Raw genomic sequence first — 27,833 nt, forward strand, 5'->3', positions numbered from 1 at the left:
AATCCCAGTAGCTGTACCCGGAAAATGTGCATCGTGAGGATTAGCAGCCCTGACAGTTTGTGGCAAACATTTAACTGACGACTGCTTCAGGAATTTGGGACAATACAAACGTGGATTAGCAGAACATCTTTCACTTACCCCGGGAGCGGAACCAACTATTGAAACTAATGAGCAATATTACTTCAGGTGCGGGCGTGAAGACTGTAAACAGGAGTACAGGAAACGATGAGACTTGGCCACGCCCAACTCATTTAGTAGTCAAAAACACACGGAAGTCTGGCGAGCCTTGGCCACGCCCACCAAAATCCGCTCGTTTGATGCTAGGCTAACAGTAGACCTTCCTCGTGGAGACTGCAACTCTACAAGGTACAATTTCATGAACATTTCTTTTGATACAGTTATAGGGCGTTGAGAAGATGATTGGTGTAATTGCTGCAAACTTCATAACAGGGGATCTTTAAAAGTGCTGTTAAGTGGTCCAAAATGGATGGAGGATTTAATTACTATCACATCATATTATAAGGTCACAGTGGCAAACAGCTACATCATTTTGTTAAACAGAAAATCACAACATGTTTCAAAGACTTTAATCCTTCTCTTATCATTCTTTTAATACTGCTTCTAAATATAGCACATGAGATAAGATTTTAAAGAAGAGTTGTGTGTTCATCCATCGGCGACTCCTAGGTGCAGAGGGGGCTTCTCTTCTTGATCACGTGCTCCATATCGGCATGTTCCGACGTGTCCAGCTTGATGTTGTACTTGGCCAGGATCTTCATGATGGGCCGTATCTTCAGCCACCACTGCGTCTTTGGAATGCGGTGCCTGCAGCGGATAGGGGTTGGGGATCGCAATGAGTCGCAAATACTCGACGGCACTCGCGTACACGCGGTGCATCGGCCGCGTGAAGGTCATACTCGAAGTCTGTGTCTCCCTTGAGGTCAGCCAGGGGCTGGAAGGTGAGTGCCCTCTTCCTCATGCCCAGCACACAGGCAGAGTCGGGTGCATTGGCAAAGATGCGACCTGCGGGAGAGTCATCCAAGAGTAAACTTCAGTTGTTCACAGCACAGTACAATATAGCAGCTCCAAGTTGAAATGCACCAAAAAGCTTGATTCGACTTTTAGTTGGATCTGCTGTCGCATATGTTGAGTTTAACTGCTTGTGACTCTTCACGAGAGAGCACCAAGTGAAGCTGTAGGCCTTTACAGTATATTATGCTCTCAAGCTAGCTGACCTATGGTCTGAAACTTTACCTCATGCCGCTCCCGTTTGATATTTTTTTTCTTAACTTTTGAAACACCTCCCATAGAGATGATGTGGTGGGGGAGTACTGTTGTGAATGTGCTTTGGGTTGGGTCAATGTGTGATATTTCAAGCAACCTCACCATGCCTGTAGCACTCTTTGAGCTTCTCAGTCAGCCATAGCACAGACTTGGCGCCCATCTTTGTGCCAAAGTTCCTGTCAAAAGGTGTTGGCGTGCCACCCTGCAGCGAACAGAGAGATTTGTCAGGCGCACGAGGGGAAAAGGGAGCGGACACTTGGACGCGGCAAAGTCACCTGCTGCATGTGTCCGAGCACGTTCTTGCGACAGTCGAAGATGCCGTTACCCTCCTCAGAGTACAAGCTGAAGATGAAATCAGTGGTGTAGTTGGCGTTTGAGTTTTCGTTCCTGTAGTAGGAAGGACAGTAGTTCATTTCCCCACATGTGAGGCCAAACAGTAATTACTGTAGAGTGCAAAAAAATAAAAAACATTAAAAACACATTATAACAATTGTTTTTTCAAGTGTCTGTTGTAGGTTTTTTGTAACCAAACCCTAGATAACATTTTTACAGTAAATGCATCATGTGCATGTTTACTTAAATTGTTACATTTTGCAGAGTTACAATAAGTAACTATTCATTTTCACACACATTTTAAATACAGGGAATAAATGGTGGCCCGGCCTCAACATAAAGATTTGTTTGTTTGTTTGTTTTGCATTATAAAAGTTGTTACTGTGAATGTCACATGGTTGCAAATTTAAGCTATCTAACCTAGACTTAAACACTTATATCAAGCCATAGTCTTATTTGTCTTGTTTTGAGAATTATATACTTTGCAAGAGCAGAATTTCCAAGATTATTAATCTTGTATAAAGATTATTTGTCTCATTTCTCACTTAGTTTGGAAATCTTAAAGTTGGTTAATTTTTATGCACAATAAGCTAAAATGCTGTAAGAGTCTGACAAGTTATTTTTACTTAAAATAAGTGTCAGATAAGATCATTCTTCTTATTTTAAAGATACTTTTTAGCCTTGAGTGTTAACAGCCAGTTTTAAGGACTGTGAAGCTTAAGACAAAAATATTTTCCACATTTTAAGATGACTAACCAACATCAAAGGGCCTGAACTGGGGTTTCATCAATTTATTTTTCTTATTTTAAGATTTTGCAGAATGTACTGACAAGATAAATGGAAAATATAAGTGTGAAAACAAACAAAAGTGCAATATAGTAGGGCTGCTCAAGTGGGTAGAGTGTCTCGTGTCTACCTTCAGACTTGGAGGTTGTGGGTTCGATCCCAGGCTGAGTCAAACTAAATGCAGTTAAAAATGGTGCCATCTCCCTGCTTGACAGTCAACTTAAAGTACAAATAAAGAGTGACACTTGATGCTCTGTTTCAGTAGAGGTTTACGCTTTTAAGAAACAAAAAAAGATTTAATTTACTTGAAATTAGGCCATTTAATAACCTTTAAAAAAAAAAAGTGTTTATGGCTTATTTTAAGATTTAATTGCTTTTTTTTTTTTTTTTACTTAGTGCATACAGCTTATTTTAAGATTTAATTTCTTTGATTTGTTGCTTAGAATAATTGTTTAAAGCTCATTTTAATTTCAAGAAATCTAAGTCAAATTATTTTACTGCACTGGCAGATAATGTCACTTGTTTCTAGTAAATTTACACTAAGAACAAGTGTATTTTATCTCATATTAAGCAGACGTGTTTTTGCAGGGTAGAGTTTGTAGTCAGTCATAAACGAGTCCCATTTCCCTCCTGCACGTTTGCCGCATTCTACCTGAGCACCAAACCTCTCTTCACTGTCGTCTTCATCTTCTCCACAAGATGCTCAACGTTCCGCTTGGAGACAAAGAGGGCAATACGCACAAGTCATTCTCGATCCGATCCGTGGAGACTTTCTCCGTCATCAAGCGTTCACCTCCAGGTCTTTAATGTTGAATTTCTCCTCAAATATGTAGGCAGCATCGGCCCCAGCCGCGAGCCCGGCCATGGTGGCTAAGTAGCCGCAGTAGCCTCCCATGGTTTCAACGAGGAACACGCGACGTTTGGTCCCCGCTGCCGACTGCTTGATTCTGTCGCACGTCTGCAAGCAGCAAACAAAGCAGCGTGTGGATGACCGCCTAAAGAAAAAAAAAAAAAAAGTGTGCATACGAGTGTTGTGCTAGTCCGGCCACTGACAGAGGTGATCGTGTTTAGAGCGGTGTCAGCGCCGATGCTGAAATCGGAGCCGGGGACGTTGTTGGAGACGGTGGCGGGGATCACAACCATGGGGATGCACATCTCCTCGTACTTCTCTCGGGCCTGAACCATTTCCAGACCTCCCACGTAGGCCTGTCGAGATACACGCACAAGGAGAACATTTGAGGTGCTGTTCCCTTCATTTCATTTAAAAAAAAAAAAAAAAAAAAAGTGCAGCCGAGTAGTGTCCAATCATAGGTTAAAGGTGAGGTGACCTAATATGCCGACTTTTTTTTTTAAGCATATATTTTTGTGGACATCACTGACACGGTGCATAGGCTGCACACTAACAAAAGTAATAATGAGATGGATGGAGTAGGTTGTGCAGGTGTACCTAATCAAGTCACCAATGAGTGTTCCATAACCAGTAGCAGAAGTGTTAATGCACAGGTGATTAGGTTTTGTAACAAAAAATGTCACAATATTGTAAAAAAAAAAAAAAAAAAAAAAAAAAGAGCTCATACTAAAAAAAAAAAAAAAAAAGAAACAATAGTGTTTTTGTACATTAAAGCAATGAAAAATATAAAATATTATATATAAAAAATATATAAATATAATATACATATTGAGGCACTAATGCAAGCACACATCGAGTTCCTCCACATATCGACAAATTATGTTCCCCTTCATCTGACCATTAGTGTGGATTTGAAACACAGAAGGGCCAAAACATGCCTTGTGAAAATTAAACTGCACTAAAAAAAAATTGCCACCAGAGGGTGCTAGAATGGCATAAATGGAAATCAACCTGACTTTTTTTTTTTTTTTTTTTTATAAACAGATAATATTGTGATATGATGACGATATATTGTGGCAGTTTTAATATCGCGACATCCCTACTCATGCTTGAGACCATGTAGCATTTTTAGTCGTCTTTTTCCATGCGAACAGCATGTCTTTTGTCCCTTTAGGGCCACCGTAGTTCTTCACGCGATATTGCGATATCACGATATTGCCGATATTGTTACATCCCTATTGGTTATGCAAGCACACATTGATCGCTTCACAAGCATATTAGGTTCCCCTTCATCTGACAATTAGCATAGATTTTAAACATAAAATGCCAAAACATCCCTAATGAAAATTAAATTGCACTAATAAACTAGCCACTAGAGGGTGCTAGAACTGCACAAATGGAAATTTTGGACTTTTTTTAACAGATGTGTTCCTTGTGAATATTGTGACCATGACGACGACGATATTGTGGCAGTTTTAATATCACGATATCATGATATTGCCCTTATCGTTACATCCCTACTCATGCTTGACACCATGTGGCATTCATAGTTGTCTTTTTGCAATGCAAACAGCATGTCATTTGTCCCTTTAGGGCCATCATAGTTCTTCACAAGCTAAATTGGGTGGTGTATGTAAATATGTCAGTCACATCATATTTGTTCATCTCATTATCTATGAACCCATATCACTAATGCAAATGTCACGCTGAAAGGGAAGAAAATTAGTGGTTGGCCAGCTCATCTTACCTCAAATCCTCCGATGATGACCAAGGCGTGGATGTTAAACTTGGAAATGTTCTGGCTGATTTCCTCCATCAGCTTACCTGGAAGCGTTCTTTGAGCGGGTGAACAGAAAATGGAAAGTGTGTGTGTGGGCGTGGGGTGTTTGGGGGGCATTTTATGTGCCACCAGAAAATTGGAAACATTTATATTTGAACTTCAATGAACTGAACTTAAATAATTGCAACACTTCATCGAATTTAATTGAGCCTACATACATTGATTTTGTATTGTTTAATTATTTTTGAATCATTGCATTGAAAAACTTTAGAGCAGGGGTGTCAAACATACGGCCCACGGGCCGGATCAAGCCCGCAAAAGGGGTTTAATCGGGCCCACAAGATGACTTTGTAATGTTAAAAAAATTAAAAATAAATTGTAATGTCGGACTAATTAATTAATCAGCCACTACAATCAAAACATAAGTTTGTACTTTCACTTGTACGGGGAATTGTCCTGGATGTCGTCATTTTCCACACACACTTAAAGTTAAATTATTATTTTTTTAAATCATAGACAGACATAAACATGTTAAATATGACAAAAATTCACTTACTGGTAACACGAATAGTTATGACAAGGATTAGCGTCCTTATAACGTCAACTCATTTGCTCCCAAAAACGTATAAATACGTTCAATTTTAAATATTACCATGCTCCGAAAGACATTTGTTGTTTTTTTGTTTTTTGTTTTTAATGCTAGAGAATATAGGAAGCTTTGATGCGGCCTCTGAACTAAAGAGAATGCTTCAAGCAATGGTGGTTATTACAAAAACGGCCGGCAGGTGCCAACAAAGTATAAGAGATCAACTTGGGCCAGTTTCCAAAATTTCTTTTTACTCACAGTCAAAATCCAGTAAAACAGCGAAACGTGCTGGGAGTGAATGAGTTAACTGCGTCACGCAATGCATTCTGGGAACAATATATACGCAAAACAGGTAGATTTAATACATCCGGAACTTATACAGGCAAAATGTTGCCGCGTTCCATTTGCATTTGTGTTATTTTTCAGAACAATTTGATTACAGTTGATCTCCGTCATTTAGGGCTGGTCCACGAAAATCTGCGTATAAATGACGGCAATTTTTTTTTTTTAAAGTTATATACCGTTATTTCACCGATGCGGCCCACGTGGTAATATAGTTTCCTCCATACGGCCCCTGAGCTAATATGAGTTTGACACTCCCTTGTGCACGTTTACCTCTTAGTGCCCAACTTTGAGCCTCCCAACCCAGTCCAGCCGCTCACTGAAGTCCAGTTGATCGGCTCAATCTGTAGCAGGAGAGGACATGAGGACACACACAGTACTACCATGTTGTGGGGAAAAAAAAAAAAAAAAAAAAAAAGAAGTCTTTATTCTTGTTTTGTGGAATAATAATTTCATTTTTCCGTTGATTTATCTCTGCTGAACAGCAGCGAAGAATCATTCGACTAATTTAACGGTGATTACATTTGGCTTCCATTTTGGCTTGGTTAGCAAATAATGTGTCCGGACGTGTGCACTTCGTCAAGTGACGGGACTTACCTGTCCATGTGCGAGGCCGTCAAAGCCGTCGTGGACGGCCAGCATGTTGTGACCCTGAATGATGCCCATCCTGACGGCCGAACGCACGGCCGCATTCATGCCGGCACAGGGGGCGCCAATATTGATGATGGCCACGGTGACGTTGCTCTGTCGCAAGGAAGGGAGGGTTGACTTGGAATACTTCAATAAAAGGTGAAGAGAAAAAAACAAGCAAAAACAACAACAGCAACTCACGACTGCATTAAATTATATTCCATTTAGTTTTCTTGCCTAAACTTTACAGTGATTTTCTTTTTCAATTCAATAATGTCAATTATTGAGAAACTTTTTTGTCTTGAAACTATTTTTTCCATTTTATTTATTTTTCCCCCAAAGTACAATTTTCTTACTATTTTAATCCCCCCACCACCCAGGGCAGATGCCCGGTGGGCCTTTTGGGGTAGATACAGTACTATTTAACTCTTTGACCGCCAAAAACGTTTAACAACGATAAGTAAAATCACGACGTATGCCGCCATAAACGTTAAATGCCGTCAACTATGTTTTTTTGTTTTTTTAATCAGCGGGAAGTACAACGTTTTAAGTGCAGCGCTGCTGGTCAATGGAGTTGTGAAATCAAAAACATCCACTAACTATGGCCAGCAGATGGCAGCATTGTATCGCTTTTCAATGGCCTGCTGGTGTACGGAATTATGAAACCAAACGTTTTCAAGGATGACGTGAATGATCAAAGCCTTTGTCACATTAAACCGAATTCACAGAGCGTAGCCACAGGTGGTCATGAGTTGGGCGGGGCCAGCAGGTCTAAGTCAAAATGCCAGCCCTGCCTCCACCCGTAAATATGATTTTATCTGAAAAAAATAAAAAATAAAAAATAAATAAAAAATATAATTTTATATATATATATTCAGTCCCATAAACAATTCTCTATTCTCAGTTCCCTGTGTGCACTCATTTCCCGGAAAAATAAAAACATTTTGCGCGTGCAGTAAAACACCCCACTATTTCTTATCTGGCAACAGTGGTGTCGATCAAGTGGACGGTCCTTACTTTAACATCCGGGGGGTTAATGTGGGCCAGCAGCTTGTATGTGTTCCAGTTGTTCTCAAAGCTCCTGCAGATTGAGAGCCGTAGCAAAATTTGTTGTTCTGATTTTGTTTCTTTATGCGTGTAACTACTGTCACTCGGCAGCACATTTGATAATAACAGGAACAATATTCATATATATAATATATTTATATTACATAACAACGTCTTACTTTCCTCTGAGCTTGATAGCATCCTCGAATCTGCCTTCAGCCATGGCAGCAGTCACATCTTTGGTCTGGGTGGCAGAAATAGCAAAAGAAGGACTCCAATCACATCTTAGCACAGGGGTATCAAAAATACTTTTTCAGTGATTTAAAGGTTCATTTATCAAACTCTGGAGATAAATTTAAATTCATTAAAGCTTTATGTATTTATTTTTTTTAAATCACTTAACTCAGCGTACAGCCAAACTTGGAAGAGTCACTGGTGGGAAGATGAATAAATATGGACTACTATAGTTTTACTTTCTGATTTACTTGCTTGGTGCTTGTTGGAGAACTCTAAAGTGATTTGCAGAGCTTTGCAGAGCCAAATTTAAATAGCCTATTAGCAGGGTTGGGGAATCCAGGAGGGGGGGGGGGGCATGACAGAAAATAATTGATTAGCACTGAGTTGAGTTGAGTTGAGTAGATTCATTCCTGCAGTACCAGTAAAATGCCATTAGTCAATGACAGTTATTTTTGGCATTGGAAATCGACCATCTTATTTTCCTTCATCTCAGTCCCAAGTGATTGTAGTTTGTGCTAAAACAGATCGACATACCACTTGCACGCACTCCATGAGTGGCAGCCGAACTGCCTGGTTGCCGGACAGGCTGACCACGCAGGCTGGGGTGTCTGGTGTGGCCTCCAGGAGAGCCATCACAGCCTCAACGCCCATTCTGCTGCCCTGGCGGGGACAAAACACACACACACACACACACACAGTCAGCTCATATGGTGCTAATGTGTCAATTTCTCATTCATGCAAGTCCAACGGGAAGATGTTCGACTGATGTACTGACCAAGATTCTGTCGAAGGCAGAGGGCGTCCCTCCCCTCTGTACGTGTCCAAGGACGGTGGTCCGTGTATCAAAGCCAAGTCTGTCAGTTACCAGCTGGCGAAGTTGAAGTTTATTTCGAACAGAGTCATTAAAAACAAACAGAAAAAAATATATAAATCAATAACATAAACAAAACAAAAATCCATATAATATTCCAGGAGAAAACATAAACTGCTATAGTCCGAAAAGGAGTAGGAAGAAGTCAAACTTATTCTACCCCTAGAATCACATGACCAATATAATTAGGCAATCAAAAATTAAATTGCAAACCATAAACCAGGGGTGTCCAAACTTTTTCATTTGAGGGCCACATACAGAAAATCCGAAGGACGCAAGGGCCACATAATGTTATGAAGAGAAATTGTGTTTAGTCCTAAAAATTGTAAAAATAATTTATTTGTACTTTTGCATATTTGGAAAAATGCTACAATATATAAACCAATTTATTTATAATATGGCAGTAAAGATATTATAGTTTTGGAATTTTTCATTTGAGTTAGTTTTTATTAGTTTTCGGGGTGGTTCTGTTAGTTTTTATTAGTTTAGTCTTTAAAAAATGCTTAGTTTTAGTTTAGTTTGTTAGTTTCAGTATTAGTATTAGTTTAAAAAAAAATGTGTATTACTTGTGCGCAATATCTAAAAAACAGCATGGGCACAACATCATCTGAAGGTGCTTTTCTATTGGCTGCTGCTAGAAGACGTCACTTCTGTGTGACATACTTTCAAACGTCATTATTCTGGTTTATATCAAAATAAATACTAAAAATCACATTTCAAATCATCCCCAAAGGCTCATGCATGAAATGAATTACCAAAGACTAAAACGAAGGATGTGTTTGCTATAATTATAGTTAGTTTTAGTTAGTTTTGTAAACATAAAATGTAGTTTCAGTTAATTTTCGTTTTTTAAATACATTTTTGTTTTTATTTTATTTCGGTAACAGTATTGTTTTTTGAATTTTAGTTTTATTTAACTAAAATAACCTTTAATGGCACCTGTTTTTCGATACCCTCCCTTCTTACTTTGACCATCTCCAAACATTTTTGTTTTGTTCATTTTATTTGAACTGAGTCAAATGCCATTTTTTAGCATATGTCGCGGGCCACTGAAAAATGGACGGCGGGCCGTAAATGGCCCCCGGGCCGTAGTTTGGACACCACCGACATAAACAAACTGGAAAAAAAAAAAGGCAAAAAGCGGTCAATGCTATGAATGCCACAATCCAAAGAAATTCAAGAACCGATGAGAAATAAAGTAGATAACATCTGTCAGTCTGGAAAGGGTTACAAAGTCATTTCTAAAGCACCGTGAACCACGGTGAGAGCCTTCAACCACAAATGGAGAAAACATGGAACAGCGGCGAACAGTCGGCCTACAGAAATGACCAAGAGCACAGTGACGACTCATTCCAGGAGGTCACCAAGAAATCGAAAGAACAACTTCAGGCCTCCCCTCGCTTCAGTTACATTACAGCCACCACGTGGGCCTTACCTTCTTAATGTGGTCCGATGAAATGGGTTTGCCATCTCTGGACATGGCACCCTCGGCGACGATGATCACATTCAGACGAGAACCCCTGGCCCTTTGCTGAAAGCAGACAGGAAGCTCGAAATTAGGTGCCCATGAGCAGCCGACGTTTACGTGGACGGTACATTTGCCAGCCTCCTGCACAAGTGTTCCTCCCAGCCGTCATCCGGTGGCATCTCTGGAATGAACACCCAGTCGGCGCCACAGGCCAAAGCAGACACCAGCGCCAGGTACCTTGTGGCAGAGTTCAGACACAGATGCACGATTCTTGTAACATGGCCATGTTCTTTTTGCAGGAAAAACTAACTTTTTTTTTTTACCGTCTAATTTATTTTGTTTTAGACAAGTAATACATATGGTACTGTATATCTATATCAGGGGTGTCCAATCTACAGCCCGGGGGCCCTTTGCGGCCCACCGACCTTTTGTCAGTGGCCCGCGACATATGCTCGAAATGGCGTTTGACTCAGTTCAAATAAAATGAACAAAACAAAAATGTTTGGAGATGGTCAAAGTAAGAAGGGAGGGTATCGAAAAACAGGTGCCATTAAAGGTTATTTTAGTTCACTAAAACTAATGAAATAGCTAAAAGTAAAATTCAAAAAACAATTTGGTTAACAAAATAAAATGAAAACGAAAATGCTTTTTTAAAAACAAAAACTAACTGAAACTACAATTTTATGTTTACAAATTTAACTAAAACTAACTATAATAGCAAACATGTCCTTTGTGTTAGTCTTTGGTAATTAATTGAATGCATGAGCCTTTGGGGATGAGTTGTTTAACAAATCTAGATGTAAAATACCTTTGAAATAAAAGCTGGAATCCTGAACTTTTGTTTCATATTCATCGTTTTGATCGAAAACCCAAATGTCTTCAGTATACTGTACAACAAAAACAAAACAAGTGACCTTACCATTCCAACACTTTTAGAGGGGACCCCTGGATATCTCTCTCTATACAGTATATCTGTCTAAATATCCATCTATCTATCTATTAAACAAACAACAAACGCGTCACGTACTGACCCACAGTGTCTGCCCATCACTTCCAGGATGAAGGTCCTCTGGTGGCTGCGAATACACATATTTAATAATAGTTACCATCATGACTGCAGGGCAATACATCAAACTACGGAGTCCCTAAGGTGACATGGTAGAAAAAGAAAAAAAAAAAGAGAAAAAATTGCGTTCGAGGGAACGCAATCCTTAAGAGAGAACGCAAAGTTGTTGTTTTTTTCGCCTACCATGTCACCTTAGGTGCCCCGTAAACACTTCCGGGTCATCTTTCCTGTGAATAAAAGCGACGGTTTCTTTTTTAAAATTATTTATTGAAAGAACAACAATACAAAACACAACAGCCAGGGGGAGACAAATACATATGAAAATAAACTTCTACAAAAATATATTATACAGTTCACATAAATATAAGGTTTTGCTTGCTTTCTAATTTGTGGAATGACCAATAGACAATATATTGTTTGACTTCATTTTTGAACATGAAAAAAATAGGTCTTGAACAAAAGCGACGTGAAAAAATACATGCTCCATCCTAGTCGCTGTTTTGTTTCGTGTTTACAAACGTTCCATCCTCGTCGCTTTTGTTCACATGGAAGATGACCTGGAAGTGCTTACGGCGAAGCTAAGGTGACATGGTAGGCGAAAAAAAACAACTTTGACTGGCCAACTTCGCGAGAGAACGCAAAGTTGTTGGTTTTTTTCTTTCTACCATGTCACCTTAGGGGCTCCGTATCGAACCAAATCCAGATAGCTACTGTATAATACTGTTTATCCTCATAGCAGGAATAGAATATAGCTGACCTTTGTGCAGTTGTGGTGATAGCATCCACCACCTCGATGATGCGGTGCAGGGCAGAGTCTGTGCCAATGGTCATGTCGGTACCGCAGAAGTCGTTATCGATGGAGCCCACCATGCCCACGATGTTTAGGTGGGAAGACTTTTTGGCTTCTTCAGCTGTTATCTTACCTGCAGGTATTTGATAATGATCAGTAATGATAAGAAATGCATATTAATTTGACGATTATATACTGTGCTGTAAAAACGAATTTGACACCTCTGAATTTGTTTTTGTTTGTTTTTTTTTTAAGAAGAGGCCTAATATTTTCTCATGGCACTGTATAGAACAGGGTCCAAACTTTTTCATTTGAGGGCCACAGGCAGAAAATCAGAAGGACGCAAGAGCCACATAATGTTAGGAAGAGAAATTCTGTTTAGTCCTAAAAATTGTACAAATAATTTATTTGTGCTTTTGCATATTTAGAAAAATGCAACAGTATATAAACCAATTTATTTGTAATATGGCAGTAGGGTTGTTATAGTTTTGGAATGTTTCATTTTAGTTAGTTTTTATTAGTTTTCAGGGTGGTTCTGTTAGTTTAGTTCTTTAAAAAAATGCTTAGTTTTAGTTTAGTTTGTTAGTTTCAGTATTAGTTTTTTGTTTTTTTTAAATGTGTATTACTTGTGCGCAATATTTAAAAAAACACCATGGGAGCGATGTCATCTGAAGGTGCTTTTCTATTGGCTGCTGCTAGATGACGTCACTTCTGTGTGACACTTTCAAATGTCATTATTCTGTTTTTTTTTTTTTCAAAATAAATCTACTTAAAAATCACATTTAAAATCATCCCCAAAGGCTCATGCATTAAATTAATTACCAAAGACTAAAACAAAGCACATGTTTGCTATAATTATAGTTAGTTTGAGTTAGTTTTGTAAACATAAAATGTAGTTTTTGTTTTTTAAAAAGCATTTTCGTTTTTATTTTATTTCGGTAACAATATTGTTTTTTGAATTTTAGTTTTTACTTTTTTCATTAGTTTTAGTTAACTAAAATAACCTTTAATGGCACCTGTTTTTCGATACCTTCACTTCTTACTTTCTCCAAACATTTTTGTTTTTGTTTATTTTATTTGAACTAAGTCAAATGCCATTTTTAGCATATGTTACGGGCCACTGACAAATGGACGGCGGGCCGCAATTGGCCCCCGGGCCGTAGTTTGGACACCGCTGACATAAACAAACTGAAAAAAAAACTGGTATAGAACATACTGCATTTAGTATTCTCTTTTTACTTCCACGATTCAAAGTTAGTTCATAAAGATCTTGGTGCACCAAATTAATAGCTCATCTTGGGGGTGAATGCAAAGCAATGTCTCCTTACCAGCTCGTTGCAGGTCAGCCAGCAGTCCGCTCCACTCCGTCCTGAACTGATTGGCCCCAGTCAGGCTGCCGTCGCCACCGATGACGCACAGGTTGGTGATTCCGAGCTTCACCAGGTTGCAGGCCGCTTTCATGCGGCCCTCCCTGGCTCTGAAGTCTTTGCAGCGTGCGCTGCCAATGACTGTCCCCCCCTGACGGCGCACCAAAAAGACCAAAAGCTGTTGAGCACTATTGCATCTTCTGACAACATTCACTAGCAGACACTAGGGATGTAATGATATCCAAACATCACGATACGATATTATCACAATATGAAGGTCACGATACGATAATTATCACAATATTGTTGGTGATATTTAAAAAAAGATCACAATATTGTAAAAAAAGAGCTCATACTAAAAAAAACAACAACAAAAAACACAATATTGTGCTTTTGTACATAACAGCAATGCATATAAACCACCTACAACCTCTAATAACAATATTGAGGCACTTACTTACTAATGCAAGCACACATTGATCGCTTCACAAGCAAATTAGGTTCCCCTTCATCTGACAATTATCATAGATTTTAAACATAGAAGGCGAAAACATCCCTCATGAAAATTAAATTGCACTAATAAACTAGCCACTAGAGGGTGCTAGAACTGCACAAATGGACATCAACCTGACTTTTTTTTTTTTTAACAGATGTATTCCTTTTAAATATTGTGAACATGACGACAACGATATTGTGGCAGTTTTAATATCACGATATTGCCCTCATCGTGACATCCCTAGCAGACACACGACTACTTTTACATGTGATGGTTCTACATGTGTCATCAACTCACCAGCTGAAGCATCATGGAAACACTCTCCCATGTGGCAGGCCGAATATTTTCTCCTCCATCCACCAGGCCCTGATAGCCCTAACACACATTGACATTGACTTAAATAAGTTTTTTTTTTTCATTACGGTCATCATATATTATCAAGTTGTATTTCAATACTGTTCAACGTTTTGTTTGTTACCTCATGAACAAAGTAGACTTTGGCTCCAGTGTAAAGACCTACTCTGACTGTGGCTCTCACAGCAGCATTCATACCTGACACACACAAACAAGTGGAGAATTTGTTAGGACAAAAATCACCACCAAACGTTTACATAAGCCCAGATGTGTAGACTGAGAAGTTGTTTGTTTAAATGTTGTATTTAAAAAAAGTGCATTTTCCTGAGTGAAACCGGCCTTTGAGTGGACTTGGCCTTTAACAATAGCTTAGAAAAAGTCAAATGTTATTAGGTAAAGACAGCAAGTCGATAGTTTCAGCTGCTGAACAGATTCTCCTAGATTTGATTTTTTATCAACTGCTCGGGATGTAACGATATCCAAATATCAGGATCCGATATCACGATATGAAGTTCACGATACGATAATTGTCACGATATTGTGGGGAGGTTGGCGATATTTAAAAAAGGTTACAATATTGTACAAAAAATGAGCTCATACAAAAAAAAATTTTTTTTTTTTTATATATAACAGCAATACGTATAAACAACCTCCAATCTCTAATAACGTTTAATATTGAGGCACTTACTCACCTAATGCAATTAGTGATTTTATATAGGGCATACAAAGAAGGGCCAAAACATTCCTAATGAAAATTAAACTGCACTAAAGAACTAGCCACCAGTGTGTGATAGAGCTGCACAAATAGAAATCAACCTGACTTTTTTAACAGATGTGTAGCTTTTAAATATCGTGAACATGATGACGACAACAATGTTTTAATATCAGTTTTAATATCACGATATTGCCATTATCGTTACATCCCTATCACACTGCATCAAATTCTGACATGGTAATTGAACTTTCCTGGGCGGCTTTAGGTATGACATCATTTTATTATTTTTGACGATTCCGTGCACGCAACTAATGAACTCAAACCTTTAAACCGACATCTGACCTTTTATTACACTGACTGCAGACGAGGCCGAAATAGGAAACACGGAAAAGGACAAGAGGCGTGTTGATGACGCTCCCTTGCGTTTCGCACCTGGATACTCTTGAACGGCAAATGCCACAGTATGTGTTTGTGTTGTGACAAATTGGCAGGCTGCAGCTCTTGTTTCACTGAACAGCTGCTGCCAATGGCGGGCTCGGTGGGAGGAGGGAGAGTTTTTTTCCCCACCGTGCCGGAAGGTCACCTCCGCTAAAATTAGCCCCCCAAAGATGCGCACTGAAGAAATGCATGAGAAGTTAAGAGTAAGCATCATGCAAAAATATGAGCTGAAGATGACATCACTACTTGAAGGTGGACCTCTAACGGTTAGAGGTTGCCATATCTCGACTGTGATTGGAAAAGAGTGACTGCATGCTAGGATTCTAATCTGTTGCACCTCAATTAACAGACAAGCGAATCCATTTTTATCGTGCAGAAAACTTCACGCTTGGTTGTTGAAAAAGTCCAGAGTAACATTGACGAACGTCTTGCACGCGTTTACTTCACGGGCACGCCAGCAATCGGGAAACAATACCGTCTCACCTTGAGCGTCCCCTCCAGACGTCAGCACGGCAATAGAGCGTCCCAGCCCCATCTTGGTGGGGTCCGTGATCGGCTGGAGGTTCTGAGACATGTTTCCTGAGTCAGCAGCGAGGTCTACGATGAATGGGAAAGGAGAAACAGCAGGAGGGGTTGTTCTACTCCTTGGAAGTGCACAGCCTTTATAGTCCACTGGCATACTGAGCCCACTCCCACCGAGGCCCTCCTCCACCAGCACTCAGTCAACTAAATATACATCCAAGCACCTGCCGTGGACATGGCAACACAAAGGACATGATCCTCATTGATATGAAGTATTTGGACAACAGCTCCTTTCACCGAAACAAAAGGAAAATGATAGAAAACCCCTCCATGAGCCGTCACCTTAACTCATTCACTCGCCGCCATTTTCACAGAAGCAGTCCCGTTCGCTCCCGGCTGTTTTACTGGATTTTGACTGATTTTGCAAGGCCCACAGAATATTATGTTCTATTGCTATAAAAGCATGGAACCTATCAAAAGAAAGATTAAAGTCTCTTCTTTCATCAGAAAGTATGTTTATATCTGTTTCAGTTTTGCAGCAATTAGCATTAGAAGAGAGCTAAGTTTAATCAGTTTTCACAAATCTATTTAAAATGGTAAGTAATTGAGCTTTTTTTCCTACATGTCCCTGGTTGATCTCCTTTACTCTGCTGCCACCTGCTGGCCGTTTGTGTAATAACTAACCTTTTCTGCAAACGTTTTTTGCAGTTGAGAGGCTGCATCAAAGCCTTCTCTATGCTCTGGCATTTAAAAAAAACAATGTACACGCACTGAGCCCACTCAAACTGGTTTACATTTTCAGACATCTTTTCATATACGATTGGAACAAATATGAATGGGACATGGGGGGGAAAAAAATCAAAGATATAATATTTATATAATAAATTATATACAGTATTGAGGAAAATGTATAAAAATAATGAGCCACTACTGCATAATGAAGTGTGTGTACTTTCATGTGGATGGTTAAGAACTTCCTGAATATTTAGTACTGGTAAAAGGTCACTGTCATGTGTACATTGTACAACAAAAAACGTATAAATACGTCTTTGTGACATAACATAAAAAAAACGTATTTATACGTTATTGGGAGTAAATGAGTTAACATGGTGGAGGAGTTTGTACGTGACCCTAAGAGCTATGTTGTATGGGGATTTATGACCCTGGTAGGGTCACCCATGGCAAACAGATCTCAGGTGAGGGACCAGACAAAGCATGGCTCATAGATACCTTATGATGATGAGGTTTCCCTTGCCCGGACGCTGGGTCACTTGGGCGACCCTGTGGAGCCAGGTCTGAGTTGGAGGTGGGGCTTGAAGGCGAGCGTCTGGCGGCCGGGCGTGCACCCATTGTGCCCGAAAAGGGTAACGTGGGTCCCCCTTCCTGTGGATGTGATCTGGGCGGCAGTCTGATCCCAGGCAACAAAAGCTAGTGGGCAAGGAGTCCAAGCTGGTGGACAAGGGTTTGGACTCGCTTCCACTTTGGAGTTGCCCCATTGTGAGAGGCGCAAGAGCAGGTGCGGGCATACTAATTGCCCCTCGGCTTGGCGCCTGCACGTTGGGGTTTACCCCAGTGGATGAGAGGATAAATGAAATCCAGAAAAGACTATTTGTTTTAAATAAACACGAACTTTAAAAAAAAAAAAAAAATGTAAATTTATACTAAATAAAAATCGCTTGTCATAACAATAAGGAGAAAAAAAAACTAGTTTATTTTGAACAAAAACAAACTTTATTCTTAAATGTCACACTTAAAAATGCACATACAATAGAGTTAAGTGGCAAAACCAAGTGTTATTTTTAATGTTAAGCAGTGATGTCATCTGCTGAATGGAACTATTAAAGTAACTTTTTTATTTATTTGTTTAATTGCTTTAAAGAGAGTAGTACAGTAACAAAGTTACTTTTTTTAAGATAACTGTGGCAACATTGGTTCGGAGGTGACCAAAAACCAGTTGGTCATTGTCAGAGCTCCAGCTTTTCTCTGCTGAAACAGAAACTTGAGAATCTGTCGGAATGCACCAGTCTCGTCTGCATAGTCGAGTAGCAAAAGAAAACGATTCCAGAGTCAAAGACACAAGACAACCTGCATTGCATAAGACAGCTTCTCATCTATTGTGACAATTTTCATGAATATCCCTTCGCTTCAAGTGATGAGGAGCACGGAGAGGGAGCATCCAAACTCAGTGGAACAAATGTCTGGGAAAAGAAAATGCAAAAGTATGAAAATTTGTGAGGCAACCCCCACATGGGATACGTGCAGTGGAACCTTGAAGCTGCAACCCCGGAAAGTTTGAACTATTTGAGTGGGACATTTATTTTACTGAAAACAAGCCCTCAAATTTCACACCATTACCATGAGAAATCATCAACTCTAACTGGACCTCATTTCAATTTGTTTGGGTTTTACTTTTTCTTAGGCTTTTTTTTTTGTGATAATCATTCTGAAAGGATGATGGTGGTAAGAGAAGAATATCCAGCAAAAGTGAGCATGATGTAAGCTTATTCAAATTCAAAGTTGGAAAGAAAAAAAAAAACAAAAAAAACTGTTGATGTCATTTAACGTTTATGGCAGCATATATCGTGATTTTACGAATCGTTATTAAACGTTTTTGGCGGTGGAAGCGTTAAGAGAAAAAGGCTCCACAGCTGTGTATGCAATATTTCTGGCATCCACTAAATAGTTCAACTGAGAATATTCAGTCTTCTGGTTGCCATTAGTGTAGTATTTTGATCATTAAAGATAAAAGAACCGGCAAGGTTTCATTCAGAACCTTTCCATGGCGTCATCAGGCTCTCACGAATTTTCAACCTAAATGCCAATGCAGTTCTTTTAGGTTGGTTTAAACGAATTACACCAAATCAATCTCAATGTGACCGAACCGATTGCGGTCCAACATCAAGGTACCACTGTAGTTCATTTCTCCGGTTCAACAGTTTGTACTCACGGTGGACTCTTCAAAGTTCAGCAAGGATGCCACCGGGTCGCGGCAGCGTGGTTGAGAAGTTAAGAACCTGAGATGATCTGAGGTAGAATGGGAGAAATAGAACGCAACTTCCTTGTCCAAACGCAGGTCATCCATGAGAGAAAAAGACTTGGGCAGCAACGGAAGCGCAGTGTTGCTAGCACAACAGGCCTTCTGGTCTGGAAAACACAAGTCCGAGTTCATCACATCTTCTATGAGCAAAACTGGAAGAGTTGTCGTTCTTTTACCTCCGTCCACGATGTCATCGTCAAGGTTGATGCGACCAACGGGCTGGCACACTTCTCCCAATTCTGACGGATTCTGGCCGCGCCGCTGCCGACGGGCCGAGCTGTCTTGCTTCTTGCCCGTGGAAAAAACAATGACGGATTCTCTTTGCAGGGTTTGAATAAACTGCTGTTCTTTCTCAATCTTCTGCTCGTTTTCATCTTCCCAGGTGACGTTCGCTTTGTCGTTACAGCGGGATTTAAGCTGCAATAAATGGGAAGGATTCAAGTCATCAATGACAAGTTGCTCCGTTGTGAGCTTAGCTTGCATCTCGCTTACCGGTGAGGTTTGAAGAACCGGGAGATGCTCTTCCTTTCCTTTGTCGAGACTCTGTCTATCCTCCTGGTCAGCAAATAACGTCTGGACAACTTGCTGCCACCACATGACAAGTTACAATTCTTAGTGGGGTGAATTTTCAGAAAGATGATAGCAGTGCGGACTTTAAGTAATCTTTGTCAAAACTCCAAAAATGCTTTTCGATTTGAACCCAGATCTGAACTGTGAGGTGGATTATGCACAGCCAACCTCTCAAATAGGGGTGTGCTCAAAAAAATCGATACGGCAATATATCGTTGCAGGCCTCATTACAATACACGTATCGATATGCAGGCGTAAGAATCGATATTGCTCGTTAACTTTAAATAGGCAGTTAACGTTTGCCTTTGCAGCTTGCGTTGTACCTAAAAAATAAAAACCAGCAGCGTCTTTGAAGTTAATTGCCTTCAATTAATAATAAACTAATAAATAATAATAACTAATAAACAAGCCAACAGAGGGTGCTAGAACTGCACAAATGGAAATCAACCTGATTTTTTTTTTTTTTTTCAACAGATGTGTTCCCTTTAAATATTGTGAACATGACGACGACGATATTGTGGCAGTTTTAACTCATTCACTGCCTTTGACAAGTATACTTGCCAATTGTATTCTTTAGAGCGGGGATAAATGGGGGCCAATCTGATTATGCTCCACTGTAAATGTCAAACTTGGAAACAACTTTACTGATGCCCAACTACTGGTAGATTACATCATTGCCCCATTTTATACGAAATAAACACAGTTTCAGAGTCCATGGGAGAAATGGCTGATTTTTAGCAAACCTACATTTTTTTCTGTCAATTATAAAAGAACGGGACGGGGCAAAAAGTATTCTATTCTATTCTGTCATTTGGTAGATTCGGTTTATATATAATTATTGAATGTAATATCACATGGGTATTGAAAATTTTGAAATTTTCTAAAATGGCTGGCAGTAAATGAGTTTTAATATCCTCAGAACTGGGAGGCGGACGTGCTCATTTTAATCCTTTGTAGTTTTTTTTTTTCCTACATTTTCTGTTGCTTTTGTCTTTTTCAAAATTTTGCTTTATCCTTGTGGCATTGCAGCTTTTTTTTTGTCGCAATGTTACAATTTCATTCTTGATAATGAATATTTTTCTCCCTAGCAAGTTATGACAAAAAAATAAAAAATAAATAAAATAAAAAATAAAAAGCATGCACTACTAATAGTTACCTTGCAAGTTACTATTCATTTCTATACTTTTAAAATGACAAGTTGTTCATCTCGAAATATTTTTTTTTAGGGAGTTGCACAGTAAGTCGTGTACTGTAGTATGTTAGTAGAGGCGGAACAGGACCACATAATACACACCATGTTTGGACTGGGAGCTGAATCTCTCTGCGGTGTCACCATGTTGGCCTCTTGGTGCGTTGGAACTGAGAGAGTGGAAAAGAAAAACAACAACTGTCACAGCAGCACAATAGCAAGACAGAAAGTTTTTATATGGGCCTGCTTTTAAATCAAATCAGTACCTCTAATTTTATTGCTCTCTCACACATTTGCTTTTAGTTGAATGATATTGCGCGCATCCTACCTGCCGCAGCCAGACTCTTTTTAGTTGGAACTCTTTGTGGCTGCATTGGAGAACAAAATGAGGTTAAAAAAAAAAAACGCAAATAATATAAAACAATTCAAATAGACGTGTGTACATACTGTGTCGATAAAAGTGACTCTTCTCGATGGTTTTACAGGTGTGGCGCGCACGGGGCCGACGACCCTCACCCCCGGGTTTTGGCTAGCAGCAGCTTTTTGATGACTCTTTGAAACAGGCACTTGTGGCTACAGAAATAAGAAATGATTACAGGCTAACAGAAATACATGAAACTATAGCCAATCATTTACCACCACTATAATTTTATATAACAACAACAACAACAACAACAACAACAGGCATTGTATTAATTTCCCCAATCTTATTCTATTTTAAGAAAGTGAATTGACTCATCCAGAGCGCACAAACTTACAAACATGGCATAAGATTGAGAACGTGGAGTTGCATTTGATTGGCTGGAGATGCACACGCCCTCATTACGCAGGATTCTTTGCAGTGAGGTGGGATCTGGCTTAAATTCCACAGCTTTGTCTGAAAAACAAGTTTTTTTTTGTATAAAAAAAATAAAATGAATACATAAAAAAAGGTATGTAGGTGTCTTCATGTCAGTTTACAGTTGTGCTTGATGGTGAGACAAAAATGTTAATTCCCATAAAATCCAAAATATTGTGGCAATTTTTTCGATCATTTCTGAGGTCGAAGTTGACGTGTCGCAACGTGCGTGTGAATTTTGGTGATGATTCATAGCATTTTGGTGTCATTAAGCAACGTTTAGCTTTGCTACGTTTACAGTTGTGTTCAAAGGTTTACATAAGCACAACTGTACATTTGAAAGCACAATGGAGCACTATTCAAATCAGTAAATGAACTGGTTCTACTTTATTTTTTTTCTTCTTCTTCTTCAACTGAAATTGTATCTGACGAAAGGGCATGGTGCAAATCCCATGATGGATGTGTCTGTTTTATGCTCAGGATACCATTCCACAGTATGTTAGCAAACATTCTGTTCTAGCATATTAGAATTCAACCCATCTCAGTAGCCTTTAGCACTTTCAAAACTGTCTTTTGAGACAAAGTGTTGCCAAAATCAAATTACGGGTGCACGTGGCTCGTTAGTATGATGATAGTTGTTAGCAGGACTGGGCACTTCCGTGAAGGTGGCCATTGTCAAAGATGGAATTGCAGAGTCAGGGAAGTGCCCAGCTCTGGTTGTTAACATTGTTAGAACATAGTTGGGGCAAGCGTGAAAGTGGTTTGACACAGCAAGTCAAAATCCCAACAAATCTATCACTAATGGCAGGTGACAGGTGTGCAACATTTCATGGCATTTTGGTTGAATTGTATTATATATATATATATATATATATATATCTTACCTGCTGCTGCCAAACTCTTTTTGATCGGAACTCTCTGTGGCTGCATAGAGGAATAGAAAGAAATAAAAATACAGAAAATGGACAGCATTTGGGAACCGACGCGCGTGCACACCGTATCAATAGAAGTGCCTCTTCTAGAAGGTTTTACAGGTGTTGCACGCGTGGGGCCTACAACCTTCACCTGCTCCTTCTGGTTGGCAGCAGCTTTTTGATGACTCTTTGTAAGAGACACTTGTGGCTAGAGAAATAAATACATTATTATTACAGGCTAACAGGAATACATGAAACTATAGCGAATTATATACCATCAGTATAATTTTATATATATATATATATATATATATATATATATAAAATAAATAAATAAATAAATAAAATAAGAATAAGAAGAATAAGAATAAGAATAATAAGAATAAGAAGAATAAGAAGAATAAGAATAAGAAGAATAAGAATAAGAAGAATAAGAAGAATAAGAATAAGAAGAATAAGAAGAATAAGAATAAGAATAAGAAGAATAAGAAGAATAAGAAGAATAAGAAGAATAAAATAAGAAGAATAAGAATAAGAATAAGAATAAGAAGAATAAGAAGAATAAGAAGAATAAGAAGAATAAGAAGAATAAGAATAAGAAGAAGAAGAATAAGAAGAAGAAGAATAAGAATAAGAATAAGAAGAAGAATAAGAATAAGAATAAGAAGAAGAATAAGAAGAAGAAGAAGAACATTACATTGGGGGACTAGTAAAAGTAAAAGGTGATCTTCACGTCTCTTATTTCATCTTAAGAAAATGAATTGACTCATCCAGAGCGCACAAACTTACAAACATGGCATAAGATTGAGAGCGTTGAGTTGCATTTGATTGGCTGGAGATGCACACGGCCTCATTACGCAGGATACTTTGCAGTGAGGTGGCATCTGGCTTAAATTCCACAGCTTTGTCTGAAAAACAAGTTTTGATTTTTTTTTTTTTATTATTATTTTTTTTTTAAGTTTATAGGTCTTCATGTCAGTTTACAGTTGTGCTCGATGGTGAGATTAAAGGTTAATGCCCAATAAATCCAAAATAGATACACAATTGTTTTGAAAATTTCAGAGGTCGAAGTTGACATGTCATGCCCGTGACGAGTCATCGCATTTATTTCATTAAGCAACGCTTACTTAGCTTTGCTACATTTACACAAATGTACATTTGAAAGCAGAATGGAACACTACTCAAACCAAAAAAAAATGACTGATGCTGTCACAAGCAAACTAGCTTTACTTTTTTTTTTTTTCTTCTTAACCTGAAATTGTATCTGACAATTGTATCTGGTTGTTAGCACTGTTAGAACATAGTTGGGGCAAGAGTGAAAGTGGTTTGACACAGCAAGCCAAAATCCCAACAAATCTATCACTAACGGCAGGTGACAGGTTAGCAACATTTCATGACATTTTGGTTGAATTGTATTATATATCTTACCTGCTGCTGCCAAACTCTTTTTGATCGGAACTCTCTGTGGCTGCATAGATGAATAGAAAGAAATAAAAATACAGAAAATGCACAGCATTGGGAATCGACGCGTGTGCACACCGTATCAATAGAAGTGCCTCTTCTAGACGGTTTTACAGGTGTTGCACGCGTGGGGCCTACAACCTTCACCTGCTCCTTCTGGTTGGCAGCGGCTTTTTGACGACACTCTGTAACAGACACTTGGTACGGCTGCAGAAATAATAAAATTATTACTTGGTGACTTATCGTCCCTGTAAAGCAAAAATTAATATATGTCTTCCAAGTTTGACACACCAGTGTTGTTAACAAGCTTGCCAAATTTGAATGTTTAAGATGGATAAATAATTTTAAATAAATAAATAAATAACCACTGAACACTCTCAAATGCTGTGTGTTTCCACTGAAACCATGATTTTATCAACTATCAAATACTTGATACAGTCTGAAAAAAAATGGGAACTACGTTGTCTAGCACAGGGATGGATGTCCAAACTTTTTCCCTCTGAGGGCCACATCCAGAAAAATCGAAGGATGCAAGGGCCGCTTTAAAAAAATTTTCATCTTTAGCTCATTAAATTGCGCCACAATCAGTCAAGCAATTGTCTATATATTACAGTTAGTTTGAAAACATATATTGTAAAATGAGATGAGATAAATATTTTAAACAACATTTTTAAAGCAGTTAATTAATCTAATAGGGTCACAATTCGGGGAAATAATTTTTGAGTCTAAAATGAATTATCAACTATTCACACCAGTCTTAGGAAGATAAATGATCCCATTTTTCTTGTAAATAGTTCAATTGTATCTTTTAGAGTTTTTTTATCATATGCCGCGGGCCACTGAAAAATAGTTAGCGGCCACAAATGGCCCCCGGGCCATAGTTTGGACACTGCTGGTCTAGCATCTTTCTTATGCCTACACGACAGTTCATGTCAAAAGATGCCACCTGTTCATAGAGCTCTTACGAGTCCATATAAATACAAAAAGACTTCACACCAAGAAAGAAAACAACAGGACGAAGAAGAAAATGAAGAAGCAGCGAATCATACAGAGTCTACAAACTTACAAACATGGCATAAGATTGAGAGCGTGGAGTTGCATTTGATTGGCTGGAGATGCACGTGCTCTCATTACGCAGGATGCTTAGCAAAGAGGCTGGATCGGACTGGAGTTCTGCAGCTTTGTCTGAAAATCATTTTTATAATATATATTTTTTTAAATAACAATGCCATATCAATGTCCATTTTTCTTTGAGTGATTCTCATTTTAAAATATGTCTAAATAAAAAAGGGCATAGTGTAAATTCTATATGGATGTCTGTACTCAGGTTGCCATCCGGAAACATATTAGTAGGGTGAACATATTTTCATTTTCAAAAAACATGACACTCGGCCCAGCCTCGATGTACTTAAATGATATTTGAAGATCACTCAAAGATGCCATACATTACAAATATTTTAACATATGCCTCCTCTGTATGCGCTGAAAATAAAACAATTTAAAAAAAATAAAAATAAAAATAAAAAAAAACTCTTGATGTCTGATGAATAAATAGTGACAAATTTAAGCCAGGAAAGTGAGATAAGTAAAACGGTGACCATACTCTTTTCTTTTTTTTTTTTTTTTTAATTAATGCTAAATATAAAAAAATATATATACTAATATAAAATACTGCCCATTGCCAGATGAGATAGGCGCCAGTACCCCCCGCGACCCTTGTGAGGAATAAGCGGTCAGAAAATGGATGGATGGAATTTTGGACCATATTTGGAGGCTGTATCTTTTTTTAAGGTAGGTACTAGGGGTTCAGCCAAAAAAAAAAATCGATTCATAAAAGAATCGAGATTCTCATTTATTAATCGAATCGAGATTAATATAAAAAAATAAATTTTATTTAAATTAGAAATGAAGAAGAAGGGCAAAAGGCAGTTGGTAGTTGTATTTACATTATCCACACATGCACTTTACACTCCATAACTATGTAAACAACCCAACAGTGTAGAAGTTGTGATATGGCTTAGCGCAGGTCAATCATAAGCACAAATAATGTTTCGTGTGTCACGCTGCATTGTATAAAGGGCTTGAAATTGTCAGGCAAACTGCACGAGTAACATCCAAATCGACACAGTGAACTTACCACATGGGTGGCTTGAGAGATTATCCTGATAGTTCTCATTTCTCACCGGATCTTTGCGAGTGAGATGGGCCATGTTATCCAAAGAGATAGAAGAAGAGGAGGAGGAGGAGGAGGAGGAGGAGGAAATCCCATGATGTGCACCATTTTTAGCCTTTAAAGTGCCAGAATGCCCAGAGGCTGTTCCAGGAGATTTACATTTCTCCTTTGTTGCTGCTACTGTGCTTTTTAACACAGTTGAACACGTCGGGGGGTTCTCTTTTGGCTTCTGGGTTTTTATACAAACAAGGTTTTTAGGCTGGGTGGCATGAGCACCAATGTTTGGCTGTAAAGTTACAATGTCTGTTTTCAAACTCTTTCGCTGAGAGATATTGAAAGGCTTAGGCCTGGTGCATGACTTTTTCTTCTTGACTTTCCCCTGCGGTTAAGTAATATGATGTTAATAAAAGAAAGAAGAACACAAATCAATGTCAAAAATCACACACGCACGGAACGACACACTCACAGCCAAAGTTTTCTCCTCCCACTGAGTAACAAGAAAAGGTGGAGGAGGAGGATGGTGAGACTTGACCAGCACTGGAAGTCTGCTCACTCTTGGCCGCACGAGTGTGTTCCTCTCAGGATCTTGGTTCTCTGAATCCCTGTCAGGAAGGTGCAGTGTGGGTACAGGCTTTGAGTTCTGTGGCTCCAGTGGTATTTTGTTCTCATTTTTCACTCTGACGGAAAGACATTAAAGGTGAAACTGATCAAGTTATGTTTCAAATGAGTGACAGACAGGCACACAGACAGACAGACCATGGTGATGATAAACTATTAACAATATTTCACAAAAGACAGAGAAGAGGTCGTTTGTTGACTCTGATCTAGTTGAACAACACTCACTGGAGTTTTCGCTGCACAGACCAATTATAATCTAAATGTAATTGCGGGAGGCAACACAAGACACCATACTCACTCTTGACACAATCAGTAAACAATCGCTGCATAATTTACACGTTGTACGTCAGACAAACCGATAAAAGCAGCACTCTTATTACTTTTTTTTACCTCATAATTAGCCCCTTACCTACTAAAGTATGCGTTGGACCCATCTTCCCTTTTCTCTCGAAGAACTGGAGGAGATGCTTCCATTATTCAGTCGTGTCGAATAATACGAGAATGACTGGAGCGTGAAGAAAACAAATCATTTGAGCAACCGTTTAAAATTGGTCATTGCATTACGAGTTACGAATTTTTTATTTTATTTTTTTACAGTAGATGTGACGACACAACGAGAGCGTAAGAAACAAAAACGCGTTTAAAAAAAATAAAAGGATTTTTTTTAAGCCAACACAGAGGGTATTTTGACACCATTGCTGAACATTCGTACTTATGTTAACTAAAGACTGTCAGACGATAAAACACCGTGTTACTCACCCACAATATCCTTATTTTGCTTTCATTAGTTTGTCGCCCGTTTAAAGACCTCTTGAAAAGCTCTTTCACGCCACCAGTTGACTGTCAACTTCCTGGTCTAGCGACCGTTTGTATATACCGCGCTTTGCCATTGGCTGTAATCAAAACTGTATCAGCCAATCACCACACGTGTGTCGCTTAGCTGCGTTTCCTTTGGCCAATGAGCGATGGAGTTGCGTAAACAACCCCGTGGCTAATACACGAAAGTTAACAAATTTAATGGTTAATAATAATAATAAGTTAATAAATAGGTTTGTATTGGGCAACTGGTGG

General features: G+C 38.8%; 2 protein-coding genes across 4 annotated transcripts; both read right to left on the reverse strand.

The window, feature by feature from the left end:
* Positions 1–229: 229 nt before the first annotated feature.
* Positions 230–16,056, reverse strand: LOC144013399 (ATP-dependent 6-phosphofructokinase, muscle type-like). 2 transcript variants are annotated; one of them, XM_077512209.1, is made up of 22 exons: positions 15,924–16,056; positions 14,412–14,485; positions 14,231–14,308; positions 13,399–13,588; positions 12,038–12,203; positions 11,246–11,290; positions 10,343–10,451; positions 10,182–10,277; positions 8,651–8,743; positions 8,410–8,535; positions 7,818–7,882; positions 7,609–7,672; positions 6,559–6,705; positions 6,235–6,305; positions 5,001–5,088; positions 3,457–3,609; positions 3,197–3,361; positions 3,056–3,117; positions 1,560–1,671; positions 1,387–1,486; positions 918–1,023; positions 230–825 (listed from the first exon to the last, which is right to left on the reverse strand). In XM_077512209.1, exons 1-22 carry the CDS (start codon positions 16,012–16,014, stop codon positions 684–686), a joined length of 2,343 nt encoding a protein of 780 aa, XP_077368335.1. In that variant the 5' UTR covers positions 16,015–16,056; the 3' UTR covers positions 230–683. The 2 variants fall into 2 exon arrangements, with proteins under 2 accessions (XP_077368335.1, XP_077368334.1); XM_077512208.1 differs by having other exon boundaries at positions 3,430–3,609.
* Positions 16,057–17,700: 1,644 nt separating this feature from the next.
* Positions 17,701–27,651, reverse strand: troap (trophinin associated protein). Of its 2 annotated transcripts, none has more exons than XM_077512212.1 (18): positions 27,522–27,651; positions 27,172–27,267; positions 26,611–26,746; positions 26,109–26,523; positions 25,038–25,156; positions 24,050–24,178; positions 23,939–23,978; positions 23,300–23,418; positions 22,593–22,718; positions 22,481–22,520; positions 21,517–21,635; positions 21,206–21,331; positions 21,087–21,126; positions 20,864–20,928; positions 19,492–19,584; positions 19,176–19,416; positions 18,910–19,106; positions 17,701–18,160 (listed from the first exon to the last, which is right to left on the reverse strand). In XM_077512212.1, exons 2-18 carry the CDS (start codon positions 27,234–27,236, stop codon positions 18,089–18,091), a joined length of 2,142 nt encoding a protein of 713 aa, XP_077368338.1. In that variant the 5' UTR covers positions 27,237–27,267; positions 27,522–27,651; the 3' UTR covers positions 17,701–18,088. The 2 variants fall into 2 exon arrangements, with proteins under 2 accessions (XP_077368338.1, XP_077368336.1); XM_077512210.1 differs by having other exon boundaries at positions 17,702–18,160; positions 26,611–26,821.
* Positions 27,652–27,833: the final 182 nt, after the last annotated feature.

Source organism: Festucalex cinctus, chromosome 2, assembly GCF_051991245.1.
Source record: "Festucalex cinctus isolate MCC-2025b chromosome 2, RoL_Fcin_1.0, whole genome shotgun sequence".
Lineage (NCBI taxonomy): Eukaryota > Metazoa > Chordata > Actinopteri > Syngnathiformes > Syngnathidae > Festucalex > Festucalex cinctus.

What these genes read in the sequence shown, in the direction of transcription:
- LOC144013399 (XM_077512208.1), bottom strand. Translation starts at nt 16,014, where the DNA reads ATGTCTCAGAACCTCCAGCCGATCACGGACCCCACCAAGATGGGGCTG. An exon ending in GTCTGGAGGGGACGCTCAAG is followed by an intron (nt 14,486 to 15,923) that starts GTGAGACGGTAT and finishes TGTGTGTGTCAG; the next exon opens with GTATGAATGCTGCTGTGAGA. An exon ending in AAGAGAGGTTTGGTGCTCAG is followed by an intron (nt 1,672 to 3,055) that starts GTAGAATGCGGC and finishes TTCCTACTACAG; the next exon opens with GAACGAAAACTCAAACGCCA.
- troap (XM_077512210.1), bottom strand. Translation starts at nt 27,236, where the DNA reads ATGGAAGCATCTCCTCCAGTTCTTCGAGAGAAAAGGGAAGATGGGTCC. An exon ending in AAAGAGTTTGGCAGCAGCAG is followed by an intron (nt 21,636 to 22,480) that starts GTAAGATATATA and finishes CTTGTTTTTCAG; the next exon opens with ACAAAGCTGTGGAATTTAAG. An exon ending in CTCAATCTTATGCCATGTTT is followed by an intron (nt 21,332 to 21,516) that starts GTAAGTTTGTGC and finishes TTATTTCTGTAG; the next exon opens with CCACAAGTGCCTGTTTCAAA.